This window comes from Rattus norvegicus, chromosome 3 (assembly GCF_021556685.1).
Source record: "Rattus norvegicus strain SHRSP/BbbUtx chromosome 3, alternate assembly SHRSP_T2T, whole genome shotgun sequence".
In the NCBI taxonomy this organism is placed as follows: domain Eukaryota; kingdom Metazoa; phylum Chordata; class Mammalia; order Rodentia; family Muridae; genus Rattus; species Rattus norvegicus.
This window is the reverse complement of record NC_141536.1, coordinates 55,100,625-55,120,323: the sequence shown is the minus strand read 5'-3', so window position 1 is coordinate 55,120,323 and position 19,699 is coordinate 55,100,625. Positions and strand designations below refer to the sequence as shown.

Genomic DNA, 19,699 nt, shown 5'->3' with positions numbered 1-19,699 from the left:
GGGAGGGCGGCAATGGGGGGATGGTTGGGAGGGGAACACCCATAAGGAAGGGGAGGGGGGAGGGGGATGTTTACCGGGAAACCAAAGAATTATTATTACGTATTAAATAAATTAAAAAAAATTTTAAAAAAATTAAAATATAATAAAAGAAAAATGAAATGAAATGAAACAATAAAATTATAAAATAAGCAAGAAAAAAAAACAAATAATGCTTCAGACTTCCTGGGGTGGGAGTGGGATGTGAAAAAGGCTGAAGAGTGACCAGCTTGTCAAGAAGGCAATAACGATCTGAGTATCAACCAGAAGTGATTACATATTCACTATCAGTGATAAAAGAGGAAAGACTGCTGAGCAAAATATTAAGAAAATAAAGAGCTACTGCAAATCTCATATGGCATGACAGGCCTATGAAGTGGAGAAAGCCTCTGGGAAAGTCTGGGGGTGTCAAACACACATCTGCTGGTGGACAGCAACATTCTATCTTATCCCTAGAAACTTATCCAAGATAAATACAGACAAATATATGTATGCATACACACACGTAAGTGACCAGAGCAGCTTTATTCATAACAGTAAGAAAAAAAATAGCAGAAATAGCCCATCAATGGGGAGACGGAAAGACAAACTGGTATATTCATATAAAAGGTTCAGGAATAAAAAGTAATGAACAAGTGATGCTCCAACGTGGGTGCTCCACAGTCGTCATCGTCATCGTGCTAAGGAGTTCGGTCTGGAACATGGTGGAATGACAGTGGGTGTAGGTGATGCCTGTGTGGGCTGGGAATGGATGATTCCAATGCTTTCAATTTTGAGAAGGATGTGGATTATACAATCATTAAAAAAAAATCAGCAAATTTATACAATATATGTGAATTCCATTACATGTAAATATTAAATACATTTTTAAAATTTAAATAAGGTATTGGGTGACTTATTTTGAAGTGCACTAAAAATCGGTAATAAAACAATGAAACCTTTGTGGTGTTTGGTTACATAATACAATTATATAAAGTTTATGTTTAAAATCTTCTCAACACAACAGAGCAGGGTCTGTCTCATCTACTACAGCCCTTGGTTGAAATATATTTTTCTCCATGTGAGATAGAGACCCCACAGAACCACAGAGGGCAGAAATTAGGGCCTAGGTTTTCTTTAGGTTCTAAATGTTTAGTGTTAACAAACATGGTAAGGAAGAGAAGAAACTGTAAAAATCATCGCTGTCATCACCGTCATCTTCTTTTTGAGAGGATCTTGCTGTGGAGTCCTTACTGGCCTGACACTAAGCAGCCTGTGTTAGCCTTGCCCTTGTGGCAATAATCTGCCAACATCAAAAATGATTTAATAGATGCTAACTATAGAAAGAGTAGTTACTGATACTGTTTACTCGATTACAAACATTGTTTCTGAACTACATCCAATTATTAAATGAAGAGCCACCTTTCCGTCAATTTATGTATAAACTCTGCCCTATCCAAGTTTAGTCCAAAAACATGGAATTCAATGATCACTCACACACACACACACACACACACACACACACACACACACACCCTAGGTGCTGGGTTGTAGTTAGAGCATTGCTTGGTGTGTACAGAGGCCCAAGGTCACTATTCAGCACCAGGTGAAGTACAGACCACAGGGAACAAACAAAGACCACCTCACACTCAATAACAGCCCCCGGGTCCTTACTGTAACGTCTGTCACTGTGCTATGGGCGTGTGTCCAAGCCTCACTTCCCCAGGGGTACAAGGGGAAAGGGAATGGCGATTTATACCTGAAGTGGTTACTTTCAATAGGAATCCTTTACCTGTATCAAGGTCAGTAGCAGACAAAACCATTCAGAATCACAGGTGGGCATGGAGGCTCATCACAGCCTGGACTACACAGAAAATTTCAGGGTTGGAGGAGAGGGGGAGAGAGAAAATCAAAGGGGGAGAAAAAAAGGGAGCAGAGAGAGGGAGGGAGGGAGAACATGACCCACCCCCCTTTTAAGTATACATAAGGAAGGTTAAAAAAAATGCTCAAAAGGTGGGAAACCATGGGCTATCTTTATTTAAACAAAATAAAATCATCTCCTTACTTGTTAGTTCACTAGCAGCAGTGACAGGATTTGCTGTTTCTCCCAGGGTTGTGACAAATACTGTAGAACAATAAGCCTGCTGTGTCACTCTGGGAATAAGGTCTGTATCTGCTGAGAGAAGCAGCCCTACTTCTGAGTGCGCAACTGCAGACACCAGAGAGCCGTGGTGCTTCTGGGGAGCACTCGTTGTCTTTGCTTCGGCTGCTGCTGTTGTTATTCCAGCACTGGGAACTGAACCTAGGGCCTCATATGAGCACAACAGCCAAGGCTCTACCGCTAAGCTACATTCCCAGCTCATCTTCTTGGTATGAGTAGAATCTACGGTTTGTCCACTGTTTTTCAACATAAACTGCCACAACCAAACAGCTGTAGTTCATCCTGTTAGTTGGGCACAGCTCTCGCTCGTACTCACTCTCGCTCTCTCTCTCTCTCTTTCCTCTGTGTGTGTGTGTACTCTGCATATCTGTGGGCATGTGTGAACATATGTATATGTGTGTGTGTGTGTGTGTGTGTGTGTGTGTGTGTGTGTGTGTGTGTGTGTTTGGGGAGTCCATAAGTGGGTGTCAGAGCTCTTGGATCTGGGTTTACAAGTGGTTGTAAGCATACAACCCAGGCTAGCCTCCAACTTGTGGCAACCCTCCTGCTTCAGCCTCCCATTTGCTAGGATTTCAGCTGGGAGCCATCAGGTTCGGCTCACACTAGGACTTTCTTAGTGGTCACATTATAGTTAGTCTAGAAGTAGCCCATTCTTTTTTCTTAAAAAGACCTAAGAAATGTCTCAACAGCCTTCCTGAATATGAGTTTCTATTATCACACGTATATACATACACATAACAATGACAAAGGAGAAGACAGTCAACTGCCACCTTCAAAAGATTCTTTGCCAGGACTGAAGTCTAAAGATACCCTCTTCTAAATGCTCTCAAAACACAGAGCTAAGCCTGCACGGCAGCACCCCTCCTGCTGGCTGCTGCAGTTCCCCTCCATCGCAGCAAGGAAAGGTGGAAGCAGGCAGATTTTCTGTGAGTTTGAGGCTAGCCTGCTCTACATGGTGTAGCAAGGCAGCCAGGGCTACATATCTAAATACACACACGCACACACACCAGAAAACAAACTAATCAAACGAAAGCCACCCAAACAACAAAGCAAAAACAAATTCTAAGGTGCAAATGTCAGATAGGGCTGGGCACTGTAACTATTAACTGCTCTGTAATTACAGTGCTGTCTGTGACATGCTCTCAGAGCTTCAGACGCTAAATAGAGATGTTACGGATCATACAACAAGACTGAATTCTTCCCTCCCTAGATCTGAGTATTAGACTTAACATGGTACTATCTTGCTCATGAGGTAATGATTTCTTTGTTCCCAAATGACAATTCTAAATAGGATCCGCTTCAGAAGGATTTCTTTTTCTCACATACATTCTGCCTTATTCTAAAACATCAATACTTATTAAATTAACATCCCTAATCCGGAAATCAAAAATGCTCTCAAAATCAAAACTTTAGAGCTAACATGATGTCATGAGTACGAAATTCAACACCTGATCTAACTTGCTGGGACACAGTTAAAGCATGGATAGGTGCACTTAAAACACAGCACAAAAGCATCTTCAGATTATACACACAAGATATAAATTAAACTTAAAATGATTTTCATGCTTAGACCTTGGACCCCTCCTGCAGATTTTATAATGTACCCACAAATATCCTAAAATCAGGGGAAATGTGAATTACAAAACACTTTTGGTGCTAAACATCTTAGACAAGGAATATTGAACCTGTAACTTTTTTCTTGGCACAAAAAGATGATTTTTAGGTTTCCTTTATTTCTTGACTGAATAGATTAGTTACTAATTCTTTGATTTTTAAACAGCCAACACCTTTCTCTTTAGTCCTGCTGATCATAATCACCTAGAAATATTTTTGCAGGTTTTCAAGGGCTGACTGGACAGAATTCACACCATTCTCCACCTCTACCTGACCCAGACAGGGTTTCTCTGTGGAGCCCTGGCTGTCCTGTCCTCTCTCTGAAGACTAGGCTGGCCTTGAACTCAGAGATCCACCTGTCTTTGCCTACCAAACACTGGGATTAAAGGTGTGTACCACCACCTACTGGCTTGGAATTCATACCAATCTTAATATGAAGTCAGGACAAAATGAGGAGATTTTTACACAGATCTTCCAAGTTAAAATTCCTTATTTTAACCTTAAACTTGAATCAAATATGGTTTGTTGCTCTTCTTTTATGCTTTATTAAAGCGTAAAAGCCCAGTCTGGGCTGGTTCTGAACTTATTACATGCCAAGCTCACACAGAATTCTTGATTGTCCTGCCTCTGCCTTTGGGATCAAGGGTTTTGTTTTGTTTAAAGCAAGATTTTGCTACATAGTACAAGTTGGCCCTGAACTTGCAGTAATCCTCCTGTTGCAGCTCCCTGAATGCTTGGATACAGGTGTGAACTACTTGCTCTGACTGTTCGTTCCTTGTTTTACAGTTACTTTGGAGGATGACTTGGAAAAATGAGATGACCATGTAGGTTCTGAGCAACCGAGTTTCTCAGACAGGGACTGTAAGTAACAGTCTCTCCCTCTACATTGTTCTTATCTAACATTCTAAAGGTGATTACTGGAATTCAAGTGTCATGTTTAAATCTGTTCTAACACAGAAGAAAAACATTCCTTCCATGAACAATCAAAATCTTCTTCTGGCTAATAAGAACTCCTCTTGGTTTCAATTGTGCTACAAAGAAGAGGCCACCAGGGGCCAGCAATGCACAGAAGGGGGCCTAACCGAGGCCCCTTTATGTTCTTGCATACATATGAAAATATCACTAAACAAACAGAGCCACTCAGTAAATAGAGTGGAAAATAAGACAAACCTTGTTAGCTGTACTAAAAGCTAAACAGTGTACAAATGAGGAAAAGCTTTCCTTTGAAATTTGCCTGGAATCTTTTATAGTACATATGCTAGGGAGATAGCTCATTAGTAAAGTGCTTGCTATATAAGCATGAGTTTGATGCCCAGCCCTGTACATATCTGGGCATGCAGTATGCCTTTACTCCCAGTGCTGGGCAAGAGACAGGAGCATCCCTGGCCAGCCAGCCAGGCTAGCACGATTGGTAAGTCGCAGGCCCTTGTGAGACCCTGTCTGAAAATGCACCGTAGATGGCTCTTGAGAACACCATTGGTTGACTTTTAGCCTCCAAATGCCAGGCACACATGTGGGCACACCTGCCAATATGTGCACACCAGCGTACACATGAACATGCAAATATGTCCTCAGAAACAAAGTCAAGTGCACTGGTATTTATACACATAAACAGTCAATGAGAACATCAGGCCATGAGAATAAAACCACGTAAGAAATGATCTGAAAACTAGAAATGATATCCCCCCCCTTTTTTTTGGTTTGTTTTTGTTTACAAAGAAGCTGTGGTGATTTTTGGCTCAAAAGTATGATTTTACATTAGAAATCCTACTTCTAATCCTTAAGCAAAGTTTGGTATAGAGTATATAGAATTCCTTTATCTTTATGTTGACTTCTTTAGACCAGGTCTTGTGGAGAATTTGAATTTGCTATATAGCTAACACTGGCTTTGGACTTCTGGTCTTTCTGCTCTATCTGCGAGCAGAGATGACAGGTTACGTGCCACCATACCTGGCGTCTATATTTAATAGTTTTGTTTCTCTCTCCTAGCCTTACTTCATAGTAGTCTTTAAGAATTACCTTAGTTGTCCCTGCATCAGTGATGTCTCTGACCCATAGACTTAGCTGTCCTGTTCCCTAGCATTTTATACTCACATTAGCACCTAATCGAAGTTTCAAAATGCTGGGTCTCTTGGGACAGCATCCTAGAGAGCATTTACATCAGATGGAGTCCTTACCACTGTACGTGGTGAGTATAACCTAGTCCTTTGAAGCTAGCACAAGACCTGTTCTGGAAAATACTGTAGAATGTTCCATGCAGATAATGAGGACTAGACACAGCTGATTGAGGTTTCACCAATGTTTCAAGTTATGATGATCTCACTGTCTTAATCGCTTCTGTTGACAGTTTCCTCCTCTTCTCCAGGGTCACAGACCATCTGGTAAACATAGCAGCTGAAGACCCTGTTGGGCTTCTGTTCGATGTGCAGCACCAAATCTCTGTCAAAGTAGACTTCATGGCTATAGGTCTGTAAAAACAAACATAGTCACACGGGACCTGATTTTCACACAGTCACATTCACCGTGTGTCCCGAAGATACCACAGCACCTACCCTATGCTCCTATGTACACAGATGTAGAAGACTTGCCAGAAATGGATTTTATGTGCATGCAGATGACTAACGGAAAAATACAGAGAAGGTAGAGAATGGAAGGAGCTCCGGGTTTAGAAACTTGGATATGCAGTTCATTCTCAGAACAGCACACCTGTCTGACCCATGAGCACGTACAAGCACTCATGCCTCTCAAGTTCCTTCCTGATAGGAAAAGACCTAGGCAGAAGGTATGCTGTTCCTTGTTTTACTTTTGCGTGTGTGCTGTGGAATGTGTGCATGCTCCCATGTGTGTGGATAACTGTGTGTATGCATGTGTGTTATCTGTAGGCCAGAAGGTGATGTCAGATGTCTTCCTCAGTTCCTCTCCACTTTATGCCTTGGATCCCGAGCTCAAGGATTTGGCTAGTCTAGTCATCTTGCCTCTGAGATCTTGTCTTCACCTCCAAGTTGGGCTGACACACCTGCCAGCATTATGTGATGGGTGCTGGGGACCCAAACCCAACTGAACAGCACAGCAATTGAACCATCTCCCCACTCCTCCTGAAACTCATAAACTCATGCCACCACCAACTCATTTTAGGTGGTTCTGGGAACTGAAGCTATGGTCTGATGGGCTGATATTTTGCCCCCTGAGCTATATCCCCAGTCCATTTATATTTTATAATATTTGGAAGAACAACTATTTCCAAGTGCTGGAACCCAACTTGCTTAAATATGCTTGCCCCTTAACTATGGGAGATAATTTCATTTTAAAAAATGTTACCAAATTCATAATTGGGAGGAAAATAAAGGACCATGGTAAGCAAATAATATATCTCAAGAATCATGTTTACTTTGTTTTTTCACCAGTATCTTCAAGGATACTGGTAAGATGGTATTCTTAATGCTTAGAGAAACAAGGTTTACAAGTGCTCATTTTGTCTTGCATGTTGGACAATAATAACAAAAAAGAAGTTATTCTTTCGTGTGGTCACGGCACAGGTGAATCTGGACTGACGAGGACATGTCCTAATAAATGGCGCTTGTAAAGGAAACCCTTACAACTCAGTGTCCCAGTGGTTATACATACCACATCCCATGACTCCACTAGTGGGATGCTTTTGAGTAAGGTTCCATACTCGTTACAGTGGAAATCCAGGTGAGCTTTCCCTTCTGCATCTATTTGAGTGACAGCCACTACGGAAAGCAAGTTCAACTCATCTTCATAGTCCACGACTTTGAAAGTCTGGGGGACAGATGAAAGTAGTGTCAATTCTAGTTAATAAGCAAGAACTATTCCTACATTTTAAACTGAATTATTCTATCACTTATGAAAACACAACAGAAGGACGAACAAATAAATGAGAGAATCAGTAGAAATGTATCACTGTGTATACACATAAAATATGGGTGGCTCTCCAGATCTCCACGTGTTAAGCAGTATCCTATAGTCTTGGCAAACAACCAGAAAGAACACTGCATCCCTTGGGGTTGGAGTTACAGGCCTTTGCCTACATGGCCAGTTTGTTGCTACATGGGTGCTGGGACTCAAACTCTGAAACTCAAACAACATGTGTTCTTAACTGGAAAGCCACCTCTCCACCCAAAAGAACTGCCAGCGCAACCTCAACTTAGAGTTGCCAGTTTTTGTTTAGCTCTGTTCTGTTTTCCTTTTGCTTCTGCAGGGATTTGAACCAGGAGCTCATGCTTGCCATGCAAGCACTCTACTGCTCGACCATGAAGAATTTGCTTCTTAAAAACGATTTATCTTGGGCTGGAGAGATGGCTCAGTGGTTAAGAGCACCCAACTGCTCTTCCAGAGGTCGTGAGTTCAATTCCCAGCAACCACATGGTGGCTCACAACCATCTGTAAAGAGATCGGATGCCCTCTTCTGGTGTATCTGAAGACAGCTACAGTGTACTTATATATAATAAATAAAATAAAATCTTTAAAACAAAACAAAACAAAAAAAAAACAAAAAAAAACCCGATTTATCTTTAAAAATAGTATGTGTGTATATGTATGTATATGTGTTTGCATGTGCTCTCACATGCAATGGTAGTGCACCCCTTTAATCCAGCAGAGGCAGATGGCCAGACTGGTCTACAAATTGAGTTCCAGGATAGCCAAGACTCTATAGAGAAACTCTGTTTTGAAAAAAAAACCAAACCAACCAAACAAAATGTACATCTTACAAAACAATAAGCTAATCATGTTTTCAAGTTATTTTGGCCCCATAAACTTTACTACAAATAAAACCACGTAAAAGACTGCAGTAAGGCAACAGGAGAGGGGTGGCACTGACTGGACCCCACACACCCACCCCCATCCTGCTGCAGGGGTCCCTGACTCCAAGTCTGTCTGGGGGTGGGGAGCTGGGAAGCATTAATTGAACAGAAGTGGACTGTTGGATTGATTATCGTTGGCTAAGGAATACCTCCTGTTCTGGGTCATCATCCAGAAGGTTGACATTTCGTTTCACCACACGTCCAGAAGCTGTAACCGTGATTAAGTTTTCCTTCTGATGGGGGGTGGGGAGGGGGAGAGAAGGAAAATCAGGACATGCCCCACTGCGTGCACTCAAATACAACATCCTCAGAATGTGGTTAAACCAGCTGGCCCTTCCCAACACACACATTCCTCTAGCGGACTGAGAAAAATTCCAAATTTAATTTAAATCTGTAATTTTCAATCCTTCACTCAGTGAACAATAATTTATTTTAAATAAAAACTTTAAATGGACAAATGCTAGAATAGGCAAAACCTAATTAATTAAACATTACAGATTTACTCTCCATTCATCCTCTGACTTTTGCCTTACACAGGACAGAAAACTAAAGGTGGATTTGCACTCAGAAACTTCCCTCTTCAAGGGCCTCAGCTCACACAGTAAAGGCAAAGTACCAACTGCAGTTCAGGTGTGGTGTCTGTACCAACTGCAGTTCAGGTGTGGTGTCTGTACCAACTGCAGTTCAGGTGTGGAGTCTGTACCAACTGCAGTTCAGGTGTGGTGTCTGTACCAACTGCAGTTCAGGTGTGGAGTCTGTACCAACTGCAGTTCAGGTGTGGTGTCTGTACCAACTGCAGTTCAGGTGTGGTGTCTGTACCAACTGCAGTTCAGGTGTGGAGTCTGTACCAACTGCAGTTCAGGTGTGGTGTCTGTACCAACTGCAGTTCAGGTGTGGAGTCTGTACCAACTGCAGTTCAGGTGTGGTGTCTGTACCAACTGCAGTTCAGGTGTGGTGTCTGTACCAACTGCAGTTCAGGTGTGGTGTCTGTACCAACTGCAGTTCAGGTGTGGAGTCTGTACCAACTGCAGTTCAGGTGTGGAGTCTGTACCAACTGCAGTTCAGGTGTGGAGTCTGTACCAACTGCAGTTCAGGTGTGGTGTCTGTACCAACTGCAGTTCAGGTGTGGTGTCTGCTTTTAAAACATATATACCCCACCTGAACTCTGACAACTTTAGAACTGAAGACTGACAAATCACCACTAAAACATTTGAAGAGAAAATAACAGAAATAAGTGAGATAAATTCAGTATAATCAACTCTCTTCAAACCTCATACGTATGTGGAGGAGGACTAGCTCCTCATGCACAGCGAATAAACAGGCTGAAGAGTTGGGATGTTTGCAGCTAGCAGGCAAACATGATATTACAAGATACACACAGTTCTACAGAAAGGACATAAGGTATTTCTGACTTACTCTGTCTTCTCTATTGGCCCAAATGACAAAATCTTCAGAGATCTGATGCTGAGAACTATTATTTTCTACTTCACTCAGCTTCAAGACTCTGGAAAGGAAAAAGAATTCTAAGAACTCAAGATTGCAAAACACCACCAATCTGCCAAAGCTAAGCTCAGATGAGGCTCAACACAGGGAACTTGCAGCAACTCACTTCTCCATTGACTTGTCTGTAACATTAATCTCATTGTTAAAATCCATAACCTTATTCACACTCATATTTGTGAGATGGGAAAGCACAGCTATGAGGCATGGGGCTCACACAGGTAAAGCAGCAGCTGGCTCAGTCCTAACCCAGTTTTCAGCCGGTTAATGACACGACCGTGCGAACCTCACCTCTCCCTCCATGTAGCAGGACCTGTGTCTCACCCCTCACATTAGAGCAGAAAGTTGCACTGTTGTTTCTGTAGAACACATAGCTAAGGATAGCACTTAGAGTCAACAGTGAGAGGTCAGCAATTAATGGAATGCTGGACTTCCACAAGAGAGTAAAATCTATCACCAACAACACCATTTTTTAAAGGATTATATGTTAAGATTTGGATTTGCAGAGTATAAATGATCTCATGGGTCAAACTTATTAATCAAGAGAAAAATAATTTGCTTTCCACCCACAGAAATCTGTTCACATCATTAAAATACTTCAAAAGTACAATATTCTCTCTTTTTTTTTTCTTTTTTCTTTTTTTTTCGGAGCTGGGGACCGAACCCAGGGCCTTGCACACTTGCTAGGCAAGCACTCTACCACTGAGCTAAATCCCCAACCCCAAAAGTACAATATTCTCAAAGCTCCAATTCTCATAGGCAAAAGAGAACAGCAAGAAGAAGCCACTGTGGCAGGGACAACCAGGTTATGTCACAGTTGCCAATGATAAAGTAACCAGGTAATATTATAAACCAACAGATGAGTTATCTCAATTAGTGGCAATATAAAAAGGGGTTTATCTTTTAAAACCTGGGGAAAAAGCCAGGCTGGGTAGCACAAGCCTTTTAGCATTCAGGAGGCAGAGGCACAGAGATCTCTGTGAGTCTGAGACCATCCTGGTCTACAAAGCAAATTCCAGGATAGCCAGGATCACACAGAGATCCTGACTAAAAAAAAAAAAAAATTTTTTTTTTTTTTTTTAGATTTCTGGCATGAGACAGATGAGAGGTCTTGACTGGGCTGGTATACAGACTGGGGTGAGAAGGGTAGAATATTTCCAGGTTCGAATCACGGAATAACTAGAATCAAACAGACAGAAAACTGTGTGAGAACAAAAGACCTAAATACTGAGGATAAGCTGCAGTTAGTGGAAGTATGGGTAAAAGGTAAAACTTTGAGACTATTGTGACGTCAGGGAAGTCAAATGAAGACCATTTTAAAGAAGAAGGTCAGCAGAAAGCCAACAAACACTAGACCATCAGTCAGAACAAACACAAATCATCATCTTTGTTGGGGGGTAACTGAGACTGAACCTGGGACCTCACGCACTCCAGGCAAGTACTGTACTTCTGAACTACATCTGCAGGCCCTTTATATTTAGAAACAAGGTCTCACAAAGTTGCCCAGGCTGGTCTTGAACTTGCAATTTTCCTGCCTTGGCCTTTTGGGCAACTGAGATTTCAGGAGTGTGCCACTTGGCTCAGCTATCTTCTTTCTCACCAATCCTAAGAAAATTCAGACCCAGTGTGGCACAGTCCTGTAACCCCAGTAGTCAGGGCACAGAAGCAGAATGACTGTCAGTCCAAGTCTAGCCTGGGCTATACAATACACAATACTTGCAGCTAATATGAATTACCCAGCAAATCCCTAAGAAAAAACAAAACAAACAAAACTCAATGAGGAAAGAATAATCAATAATTTCCTTTCATTCTTTCGTATGTCATCTGTCAAGCACCTTATGTGTAAGACTTACAAACAGCACAGGTAAAGCTAAAGAACAAACCAGACTTTGTAGACAATAGTCTCACAGGAAATTCTCCACATGGGTAATTGTTTCACAGAATTACAATGGTTTCAATTGAAAACAACAAAGCCAATAAACACTACAAAAATTGCTTTTAATTTTAAAGTGATAAAAAAAATGCTTACTTGACTTGATTTGGGCCAACGTGTATTATTCTTCCAGAAGCATCAGGGTGGAAATAGATCCAGTCAGATTCTAGTGAACAACATTCCATTTCCTGGATTCCATTTTTTGCCTGAAGTGGAAAAAAATATTCAGGATGGAGATGAGAAGGGTAAATAATTTTCCAAATATAACCCTTTGGTAACTAACTCACAGGTACTTGAAAGAAAATCTAAGCAGCTGAAGTGAGACATGTGTGAGGACCAAATAAGCATTTTCAGTCAGAGTTGGCATAGATTTGCTCTGTGCCATGCAGCATTCCTTAGTTACGGTTACAACACTCTAAGCTACTGTATCTCACGTGTGCACTTTGTGTTGGGTACTGTAGGGAATGCTGCATTTGATTTTAATAAAACCTAAAGCAAACATCAACCCCATTTTATTGCTTCTTAGCCACAGACTGACACATAAACAGAACAAATATTAGCCCAGTGTTTGGAACCTATTAAGCAGCAGATCTGACGCCAAAGTCCACGAACTTTCCATTATTACACTCATGCAGTTCCCTACAACTTCCTCCTCCCAACCCTGTCTACAACTACCTGTCAATCAGAAGAGGAGGTAACACTCACATAAGCACGTAACCAAACCAAGACTCTCTGACACAGGTCACATACTCTCCTTGACTAAGTCAAATATTAAACTCTCATATCTGATTAGCATTTAAGACAAGAATAGTCTTACTCCAAAACCTGTAGGTATGCTTAGATATTAAAATAAAGGAAAAAGCCAAGTGTGGTGGTGCACCCCTTTAATTCTACCACTTGGGAGGCAGAAGCAGGCAGAGCTCTGTGAGTTCAAGGCCAGCCTTGAACAGACAAAGTAAATTTATCTGACATAACAAGAGATTTCAGAATAAACTACATTAACTCAGCACTACAAGCCAAGAAGAGGACCACAGTATGGGTCAGGAAGGGGTAAGAATCTTTGTTTGGGGAACAGAAGCAAAGTGAAGGAAGAAAATCTATGTCTGGCCATGCTAGACCTCAACAAATGATTAAATGGAAAAAAAAAATCAATGAGAAAAATCATATTTTGAAAGAATATTAAGATGAATTTAATGAGTAGAACTTTTGCTGTTTTGCCATGAACCACTTCTTCCTGTGGCGCCAGAAGCAACTTGAGGAACCCTGACAATGCGCCACCTCAGCGCCGACACTGTGAGCCCCATCTGGTTCTGCTCTCTTCAAAATCAACAACACATTCCACAGCCATTTCAGAGGCAGCCTAAGCCTATTCTAGCAACAGTTCCCACGGTGGCATCGGAGAGACATTTTCCATCGGAATCCTGCAACAGAACTGTTAGCAACAAAACCCTTCACTATGTACGGTGACACACAGCCACAGTCCCAGCATCTGGGAGGCAACGATGGGCGCATCAGGTATTGAAGGGCAGTCTTGCCTACACGCTGAGTCTGAGGTGAGCCTGGGCCACACAGTGCCTAGCACAGAGCTGGGGGCTGTGAGGGAGAGAATGAACAAGAATCCTTGGTGCTCTAAGACCTTTCAAACAGTTGTTTTAAGATTCTGGGTGACAAACACTATTTCCTATATTCTCTGTATTTTAACTTGTTTACAACTGCTGGGTGTGGTGGCACATGCCTCTAATCCCAGCACTGGGGAGCAAAGCAGGAGGATCTCTGAGCTCCAGGCCAGCCACCACTACACAGAAACCCTGTCTAAATAAAGAAATGAATGAATGAATGAATGAATAATACAAACAGTTCCCAAATTAGTGAAAAGGTAATTCCTGGATCTATAGAGCTACTAGAAGAGTAGAGAATAAAAATTTATAATATAAATTTACTGCTGAAAAGTTGATACTCATGAATTACCAGGGAATTATCTTTAAGGGCACAAATATGGAAAACTCCCTTTTGTTTCTTCTTATTAGGCGTGATGATGTAGTGCCAAGGATGGCCTCCAATCTGAAATGCATTCTCCAGGGATGAAACTTCAAAGAGTGGAGGTGGTGAGTCTGTAGGGATGAGCAAGAGAAATTTATTAGCTTCTCATTTTGGGTGGACTTGCACCATTCATTAACTAGGTTCAACCTTTCTTGGTACATATACATAATTTACGAAGTTCCATTAATGAAAAATTACTATGTTTGAGAGAATAAACTGTAGTCAGAAAAGAGAACAGAAAGCAAGTAGAAACCAAAGTGGGGCTGTAAGCTAAATCTCTAGGCATGTATTTTGGTGAGAATGTGTGGCCTCCATGTGAGCAGACAAAAAAAAAAAAAAAAAAAAAAAATTAAAAAAAAGGAAGCTAAAGGTACTTATCGAGGGGGCTTAGGAGGCAAATACATAATAAAAACTGCAGCCATCACTGAGGATCTATGTATAAGACTCTGGGTTAGCCATAATATCAACTCCCTGAACAATCGTAGCAGGTAATCAGGTCTAATAAATCTTTAAAAAGGCAGAGAGACCTTCCATATCACAGGCTAACAGCACATTTTACAACAGCTGTCCTGTGTTACATTTCTTGTATAAAAGCAACATTGGTCTGAATGGATACAACCAATTAGAATGGGGTCTGGCACAGGGGAGCTCTCAGTAGAATAGAGACCACTACTAGTCTTATTCTCAAATAAGTTGGTTTTATCCAGTTTTATCCAATCAGTCCCTTGGGGATGGACATCAAAGGGACTGTTGGGGCTTTCTTTTCTCCCTCTTTGATCTCAATCCTAATTATAATATAACAGATGTGCTCTAGCACTGTAAGGAGGCACTGCAGTGAGGTCGCCATGTCTTTGTGGCTGTACATACAGTTCACACACAGGCTCTTGATTTGTGTTTCCAGCTTGAGCATCTTTGGTTTATAAAGCCACTTGTCTTAAAGGGGTTCCTCTCAGAAAAGACCGTTCACACGGGGGTTATATGGGAAATGGAGATATGTGCTACGTTAGGGCTCTTATTACTTCTGAGTGCTCTACACAGGAGTAAATGAATAATGAAAAGTAACTCCCAAACAATGTGAGGAGACAGTGAACAGGTAGAGATATAGACATATCAAATATATTTTATACTTAAAAAAGCTTTTAAGAAGATGAAAATATCTTTAATAAACAAGGTTTTTCAAGCAATAGGAAAATATTAATATTCTAATATGTCAAAGGGCACGTGTCAGTAAATTATGAAAGAAATTCAAACACCATGTGATAATAAACTCGTATTCGGTTCCCGGCATTTATAACTATCTACAACTCAAGTTGCAGAGGATCCAGCAGCCTATTCTGGCCTCTGCTAGCCCCAGACATGCACACAGTGACTTACATACAGTGGACAAGATTCTTTTGTTTTTTTAGGATTTTATTTATTTATTGTATATATATGTATGAGTACAATGTAGCCATCTTCAGACACACTGGAAGGGGGCATCAGAACTCATTACAGATGGTTGTGAGCCACCATGTGGTTGCTGGGAATTGAACTCAGGACCTTGGCAAGAACAATCAGTGCTCTAAACTGCTGAGCCATCTCTCCAGCCCAGCAGACAAGATTCTTAAGAGAGCTTTGTGGGCATGCTGATACTGAATACAGGAGGTATTTCTGAGGTCATAAAGCTGCCTAATTCATTTAAAAATGAATCCATTTTAAAACATTTATTTTGAACTTCATGGATAGCTTAATTGGTTATACTGGGCATTCTTCCTAGTTTATATAATTGCCATTTGCCACTAAACATTCTTTTCCTTTCTTGCATCTTTCTCTTCTTTTTCTTAACCTATTCTATTTGTTGACTATGTAATGGTAATTGATGATAGAAAAAATTCTGTTTTATTCTGCCTCAATTAGAAAAACTTTTGGAGTTTTACCTAAAAAAATGTTTATTGGTTAGAAATAGATGAAAATGTTCTCAGTAGAATGAGAAGTAACTATTAATACATTAAGACTAGAGACAGGGGTTGGGGATTTAGCTCAGTGGTAGAGCGCTTGCCTAGGAAGCGCAAGGCCCTGGGTTCGGTCCCCAGCTCCGAGAAAAAAAAAAAAAAAAGACTAGAGACAAAAATACTATGATAAGTGGCTTATTTAACCAGACTGCAATCATCAAACTGTCACTGGATGTCTGAGAAGAAAAGGACAGAGGGCAGCCATCTCTATAGAGTGCAGACAACAGACACTCGAAGGTCTGCTGTCTCCACAGAGCACAACAGACACTCAAGCCTGTATTTCCTTAGACAGATGACCTCCCCCATCATTCAATTATATTATTCTATAGCAGAAAATAATTTCATAGACTACATTATTATTTTGCCTTTTTTCTCCCTTTGGGACAAGATCTCATGTAGCTCAGGCCGAAATTCAATTGTTGGCTTTTTACTAACTTACTGAATTATAGTTGGGGTGATTTTTGTTTGCTTGCTCTCTTTCTTTCTTTCTTTCTTTCTTTCTTTCTTTCTTTCTTTCTTTCTTTCTTTCTTTCTTCCTTCCTTCCTTCCTTCCTTCCTTTCTTTCTTTTCTTCCTTCCTTCCTTTCTTTCTTCTTTCCTCCTTTCTTGAGGGAGTCTGACTATGTCAGACTCACTATGTAGACAAGAATGACTTTGAATTCCTGATCCTCCTGCCTCCACTTCCCAGATGCTGGCACTTTCGGGATGAGCTACCACATCTGGCTCAGTAAGTTAGTTAAATACAGAAAAGTTTATTCCTATCTTTACAGAGTCATGTATATCTTTCCTTTTTATTCTCCTGAGGTCTACCTTTAAGTAGCACAGCATTAATATTTCCTTTGGAAACACTATCCTTAGAAATGAGCAGATTTAACAAAGTTAAAACCCTAAGCTATAAGGAAGCTAGGAAGGTGTGAACTGGTGTGACTCATCATTTTCCAGACAATGAAGTTGAGGACCAGAATGGCTCAGCATCTTCAGACCTTCATGTCAATGAATGGGTAGAATTTTGCTGACATTTACTCAACAGTAAGGTATAATGTCTGTGTGTGTGTGTGTGTGTGTGTGTGTGTGTGTGTGTGTGTGTGTGTATGTATGTATGTATGTATGTATGTATGTATGTGGAGAATAGAATAGAATCTTTGAATCTATTTATATATGTCCTGTATGGAAGTAAAATGAGTCAGCGTATAGTCACAGAGAAAATTGTGGACACTTACAATGCAGAACTATTTATATGAGCACTTACTTTCTTGAGGAGAAAAGATCCTGCATAGCAGCCATACCTGTGATTTTAACATTACAAGGAATGCCAAAAGGAGCCTCTCCTACAGTCCCAGTAGTCCCGCCCTGACTGCATGCACACCCTAAGTCAAGTTTCTGTTGCATGAACTAAAAACAAAACAAAACAAAAATGGTGGCTTTAGAGCCTATTTATTTGCTGTCTGGAAAGAAAAATAACATTTACATGTACATGACAGAGAAAATGTCTTTTATCCTCCCCACCCCTCTTGCAAAGGTTACTGTGTCTTTTTCTGTTTCTGTAACTTGTATAATTGAAAACTATACGAGTACCCGACTTGTTAAAAACAGTAACAAAACCCACAAAACACACAACAAAAAGCTTTGAGTCCAATCCCACTGTGCTTTCCCCTACCTGCTCGATGATGGCTTGGAAGCTGTACAGCCTGACTAGTCCTGAGCTGTACATCACAATCAGGATTCCATGTGACAAGGTAGCATCTGTGACGTTCTCGAAAACCTAAGAAGAAAGGCAGATAGCACCTAAGAAGGGATCAGACAGACAGAAAGCTAATCCTCTCATCTTCAAAATGTCTCAATTCCCTGCTTTAAATCCAGGTCCTGTGCTGCCTCACATTAAGATTTAACTAAATTGTTATTAGAGGTAAGAGTAAGCACTGGATCTTCAGGCTGGAGCATCAACAGAAGCACTGTACACAAGGCTCCAAACAATGTGTCAGCATGCACGTGCTGTATAGCTTTGTCAATACGCATAATTACAGATTCTGCTTTTCATAGAATAGTGTATACATGGAGGTCATGTAATTTTAAATGAGTGTTTATCAGGTATATCCAATAGAGACTCGTTATTTACACACTAGAATGTTCTTCATAAAGACATATTTTAAGAGGCAAAAAGATTGGATCATGGAAGGTAATTATAAAAGAAATGGCCAACTGCAGATTTGCGTGCATGTGTATGTGCATGCTATGTGTATAATGCACATATGTGTGCAGGTAGGTAAGTGGGTAAGCCCATGCCTATGTGTGAAGTACAAGAGGAGGACACTAGGTGTCCTGTTCTACCACTGCGCACTTTATTCTCTCTTTCTGAATCTGGAGTTTTCCACTTGTGCAGCTAGACTAGCTGCCCAGCAAGCCCTGGGGTAAGCTCTCCTGTCCAGTACTGGGGTTTCAGGTACCTGTGGCCATGCCTGGACTTTATGTGGAGACTGGGATCTTAATTCACATCTTCACGACTACCCAGCAAGTACTCTACACCCACTCATCTCTCTAGCTCCCAACTCCAGGTCTTCTTCACCACTGCTATGTTCTTCAATTTCTAACAAGGTTTGATTTCTCAACGGCATAAAAAAACCATAAAGACCAAATTCCTTCAGACATTTATCTAGAGTAAGGTTTTGGCTTATTGTTCCCTACATGCTCTGTCTTTGAATCTTGTGATTCTACACAGCTCTGAGAAGTAACACAGTGCTGCACCTATGCTCATATTCAACAAGAAGCAAGGCAGGCATGCCTGTTTTCACAGCACTGAAAGGAGTATGGAGGATATAACAGCCATTTCGACTTCTATTCAGTCAGTGAGGATACACCATGGTAATAAGTAGGGTAAGTACACAACTGCTCAAGGGCCTCACCCCTGTGTGCTCACTCCGGTACATTCAGTAAGTGAAAGACATGCTTTAATCCCGCATTACAATAATCAAAGCCAAATCCCTCAACTGATTATGCTGGACACCCAAGAGTACACAGGGACAACTTTGACTTTGCCAGTCTTTTTGTGTTTGTTCCTGCTGGAGAATGTAATACAATATAATTACTTAATCCACACGCATAAAGAAAATGATGAAATTACAAGTCGGGCTTTGTCATTTTCATAGAAAGATAATTATGGTTTGCTTTGAGCTGTGTAGCTCCTAGCTTTTTAATTCCCTACGTCTGGGTCTACAGTTTGAAAAGAAGTATTTGGGTAATTCAAACATTTTAAAATTAGTAAGTAGCTGTTCAACTTCTAATAGAATACATTATTACCATGTCTTAAAATACTTAAAAAGTGCCTAGTATAAAATAAACAATAAGTGATAACTAATATTATTCTTTAGTTTGTAAAAGCATTCAGAATAGGAAATGTTTAAACAGATTTGTCTTATTTGGTAGGGAATATTAGTGGATTCTCAAGATCTTGTCTTCTTTAATAGTTTAAACGTTTAAAGACTAGTAGAAAAACTCCCGAGATAATTTTCTACAAAGTAAAAATTTTTTTTAAAGAATGATTATTGAGTCTTTTACTCAGTTGAAATTTGGCCCTCTTTCCCTCCCAAGAACTCCACAAATTAAGATAAATGTGAACATAATAAAAA

At 40.6% G+C, this 19,699-nt stretch overlaps 1 protein-coding gene across 3 annotated transcripts in view; it reads right to left on the bottom strand.

Moving 5' to 3' along the window:
- Positions 1-542: 542 nt before the first annotated feature.
- Positions 543-19,699, bottom strand: part of Dcaf17 (DDB1 and CUL4 associated factor 17) — a 31,670-nt gene continuing 12,513 nt past the window's right edge. The window contains 8 exon segments of one of the 3 annotated variants that reach the window (NM_001398928.1): positions 543-6,258; positions 7,415-7,570; positions 8,763-8,846; positions 10,030-10,117; positions 12,143-12,252; positions 14,015-14,157; positions 17,363-17,468; positions 17,734-17,838. In NM_001398928.1, the coding sequence (NP_001385857.1) occupies positions 6,118-6,258; positions 7,415-7,570; positions 8,763-8,846; positions 10,030-10,117; positions 12,143-12,252; positions 14,015-14,157; positions 17,363-17,468; positions 17,734-17,838 (933 nt within the window). In that variant the 3' untranslated portion in view covers positions 543-6,117. 3 annotated transcript variants of the gene reach the window in all.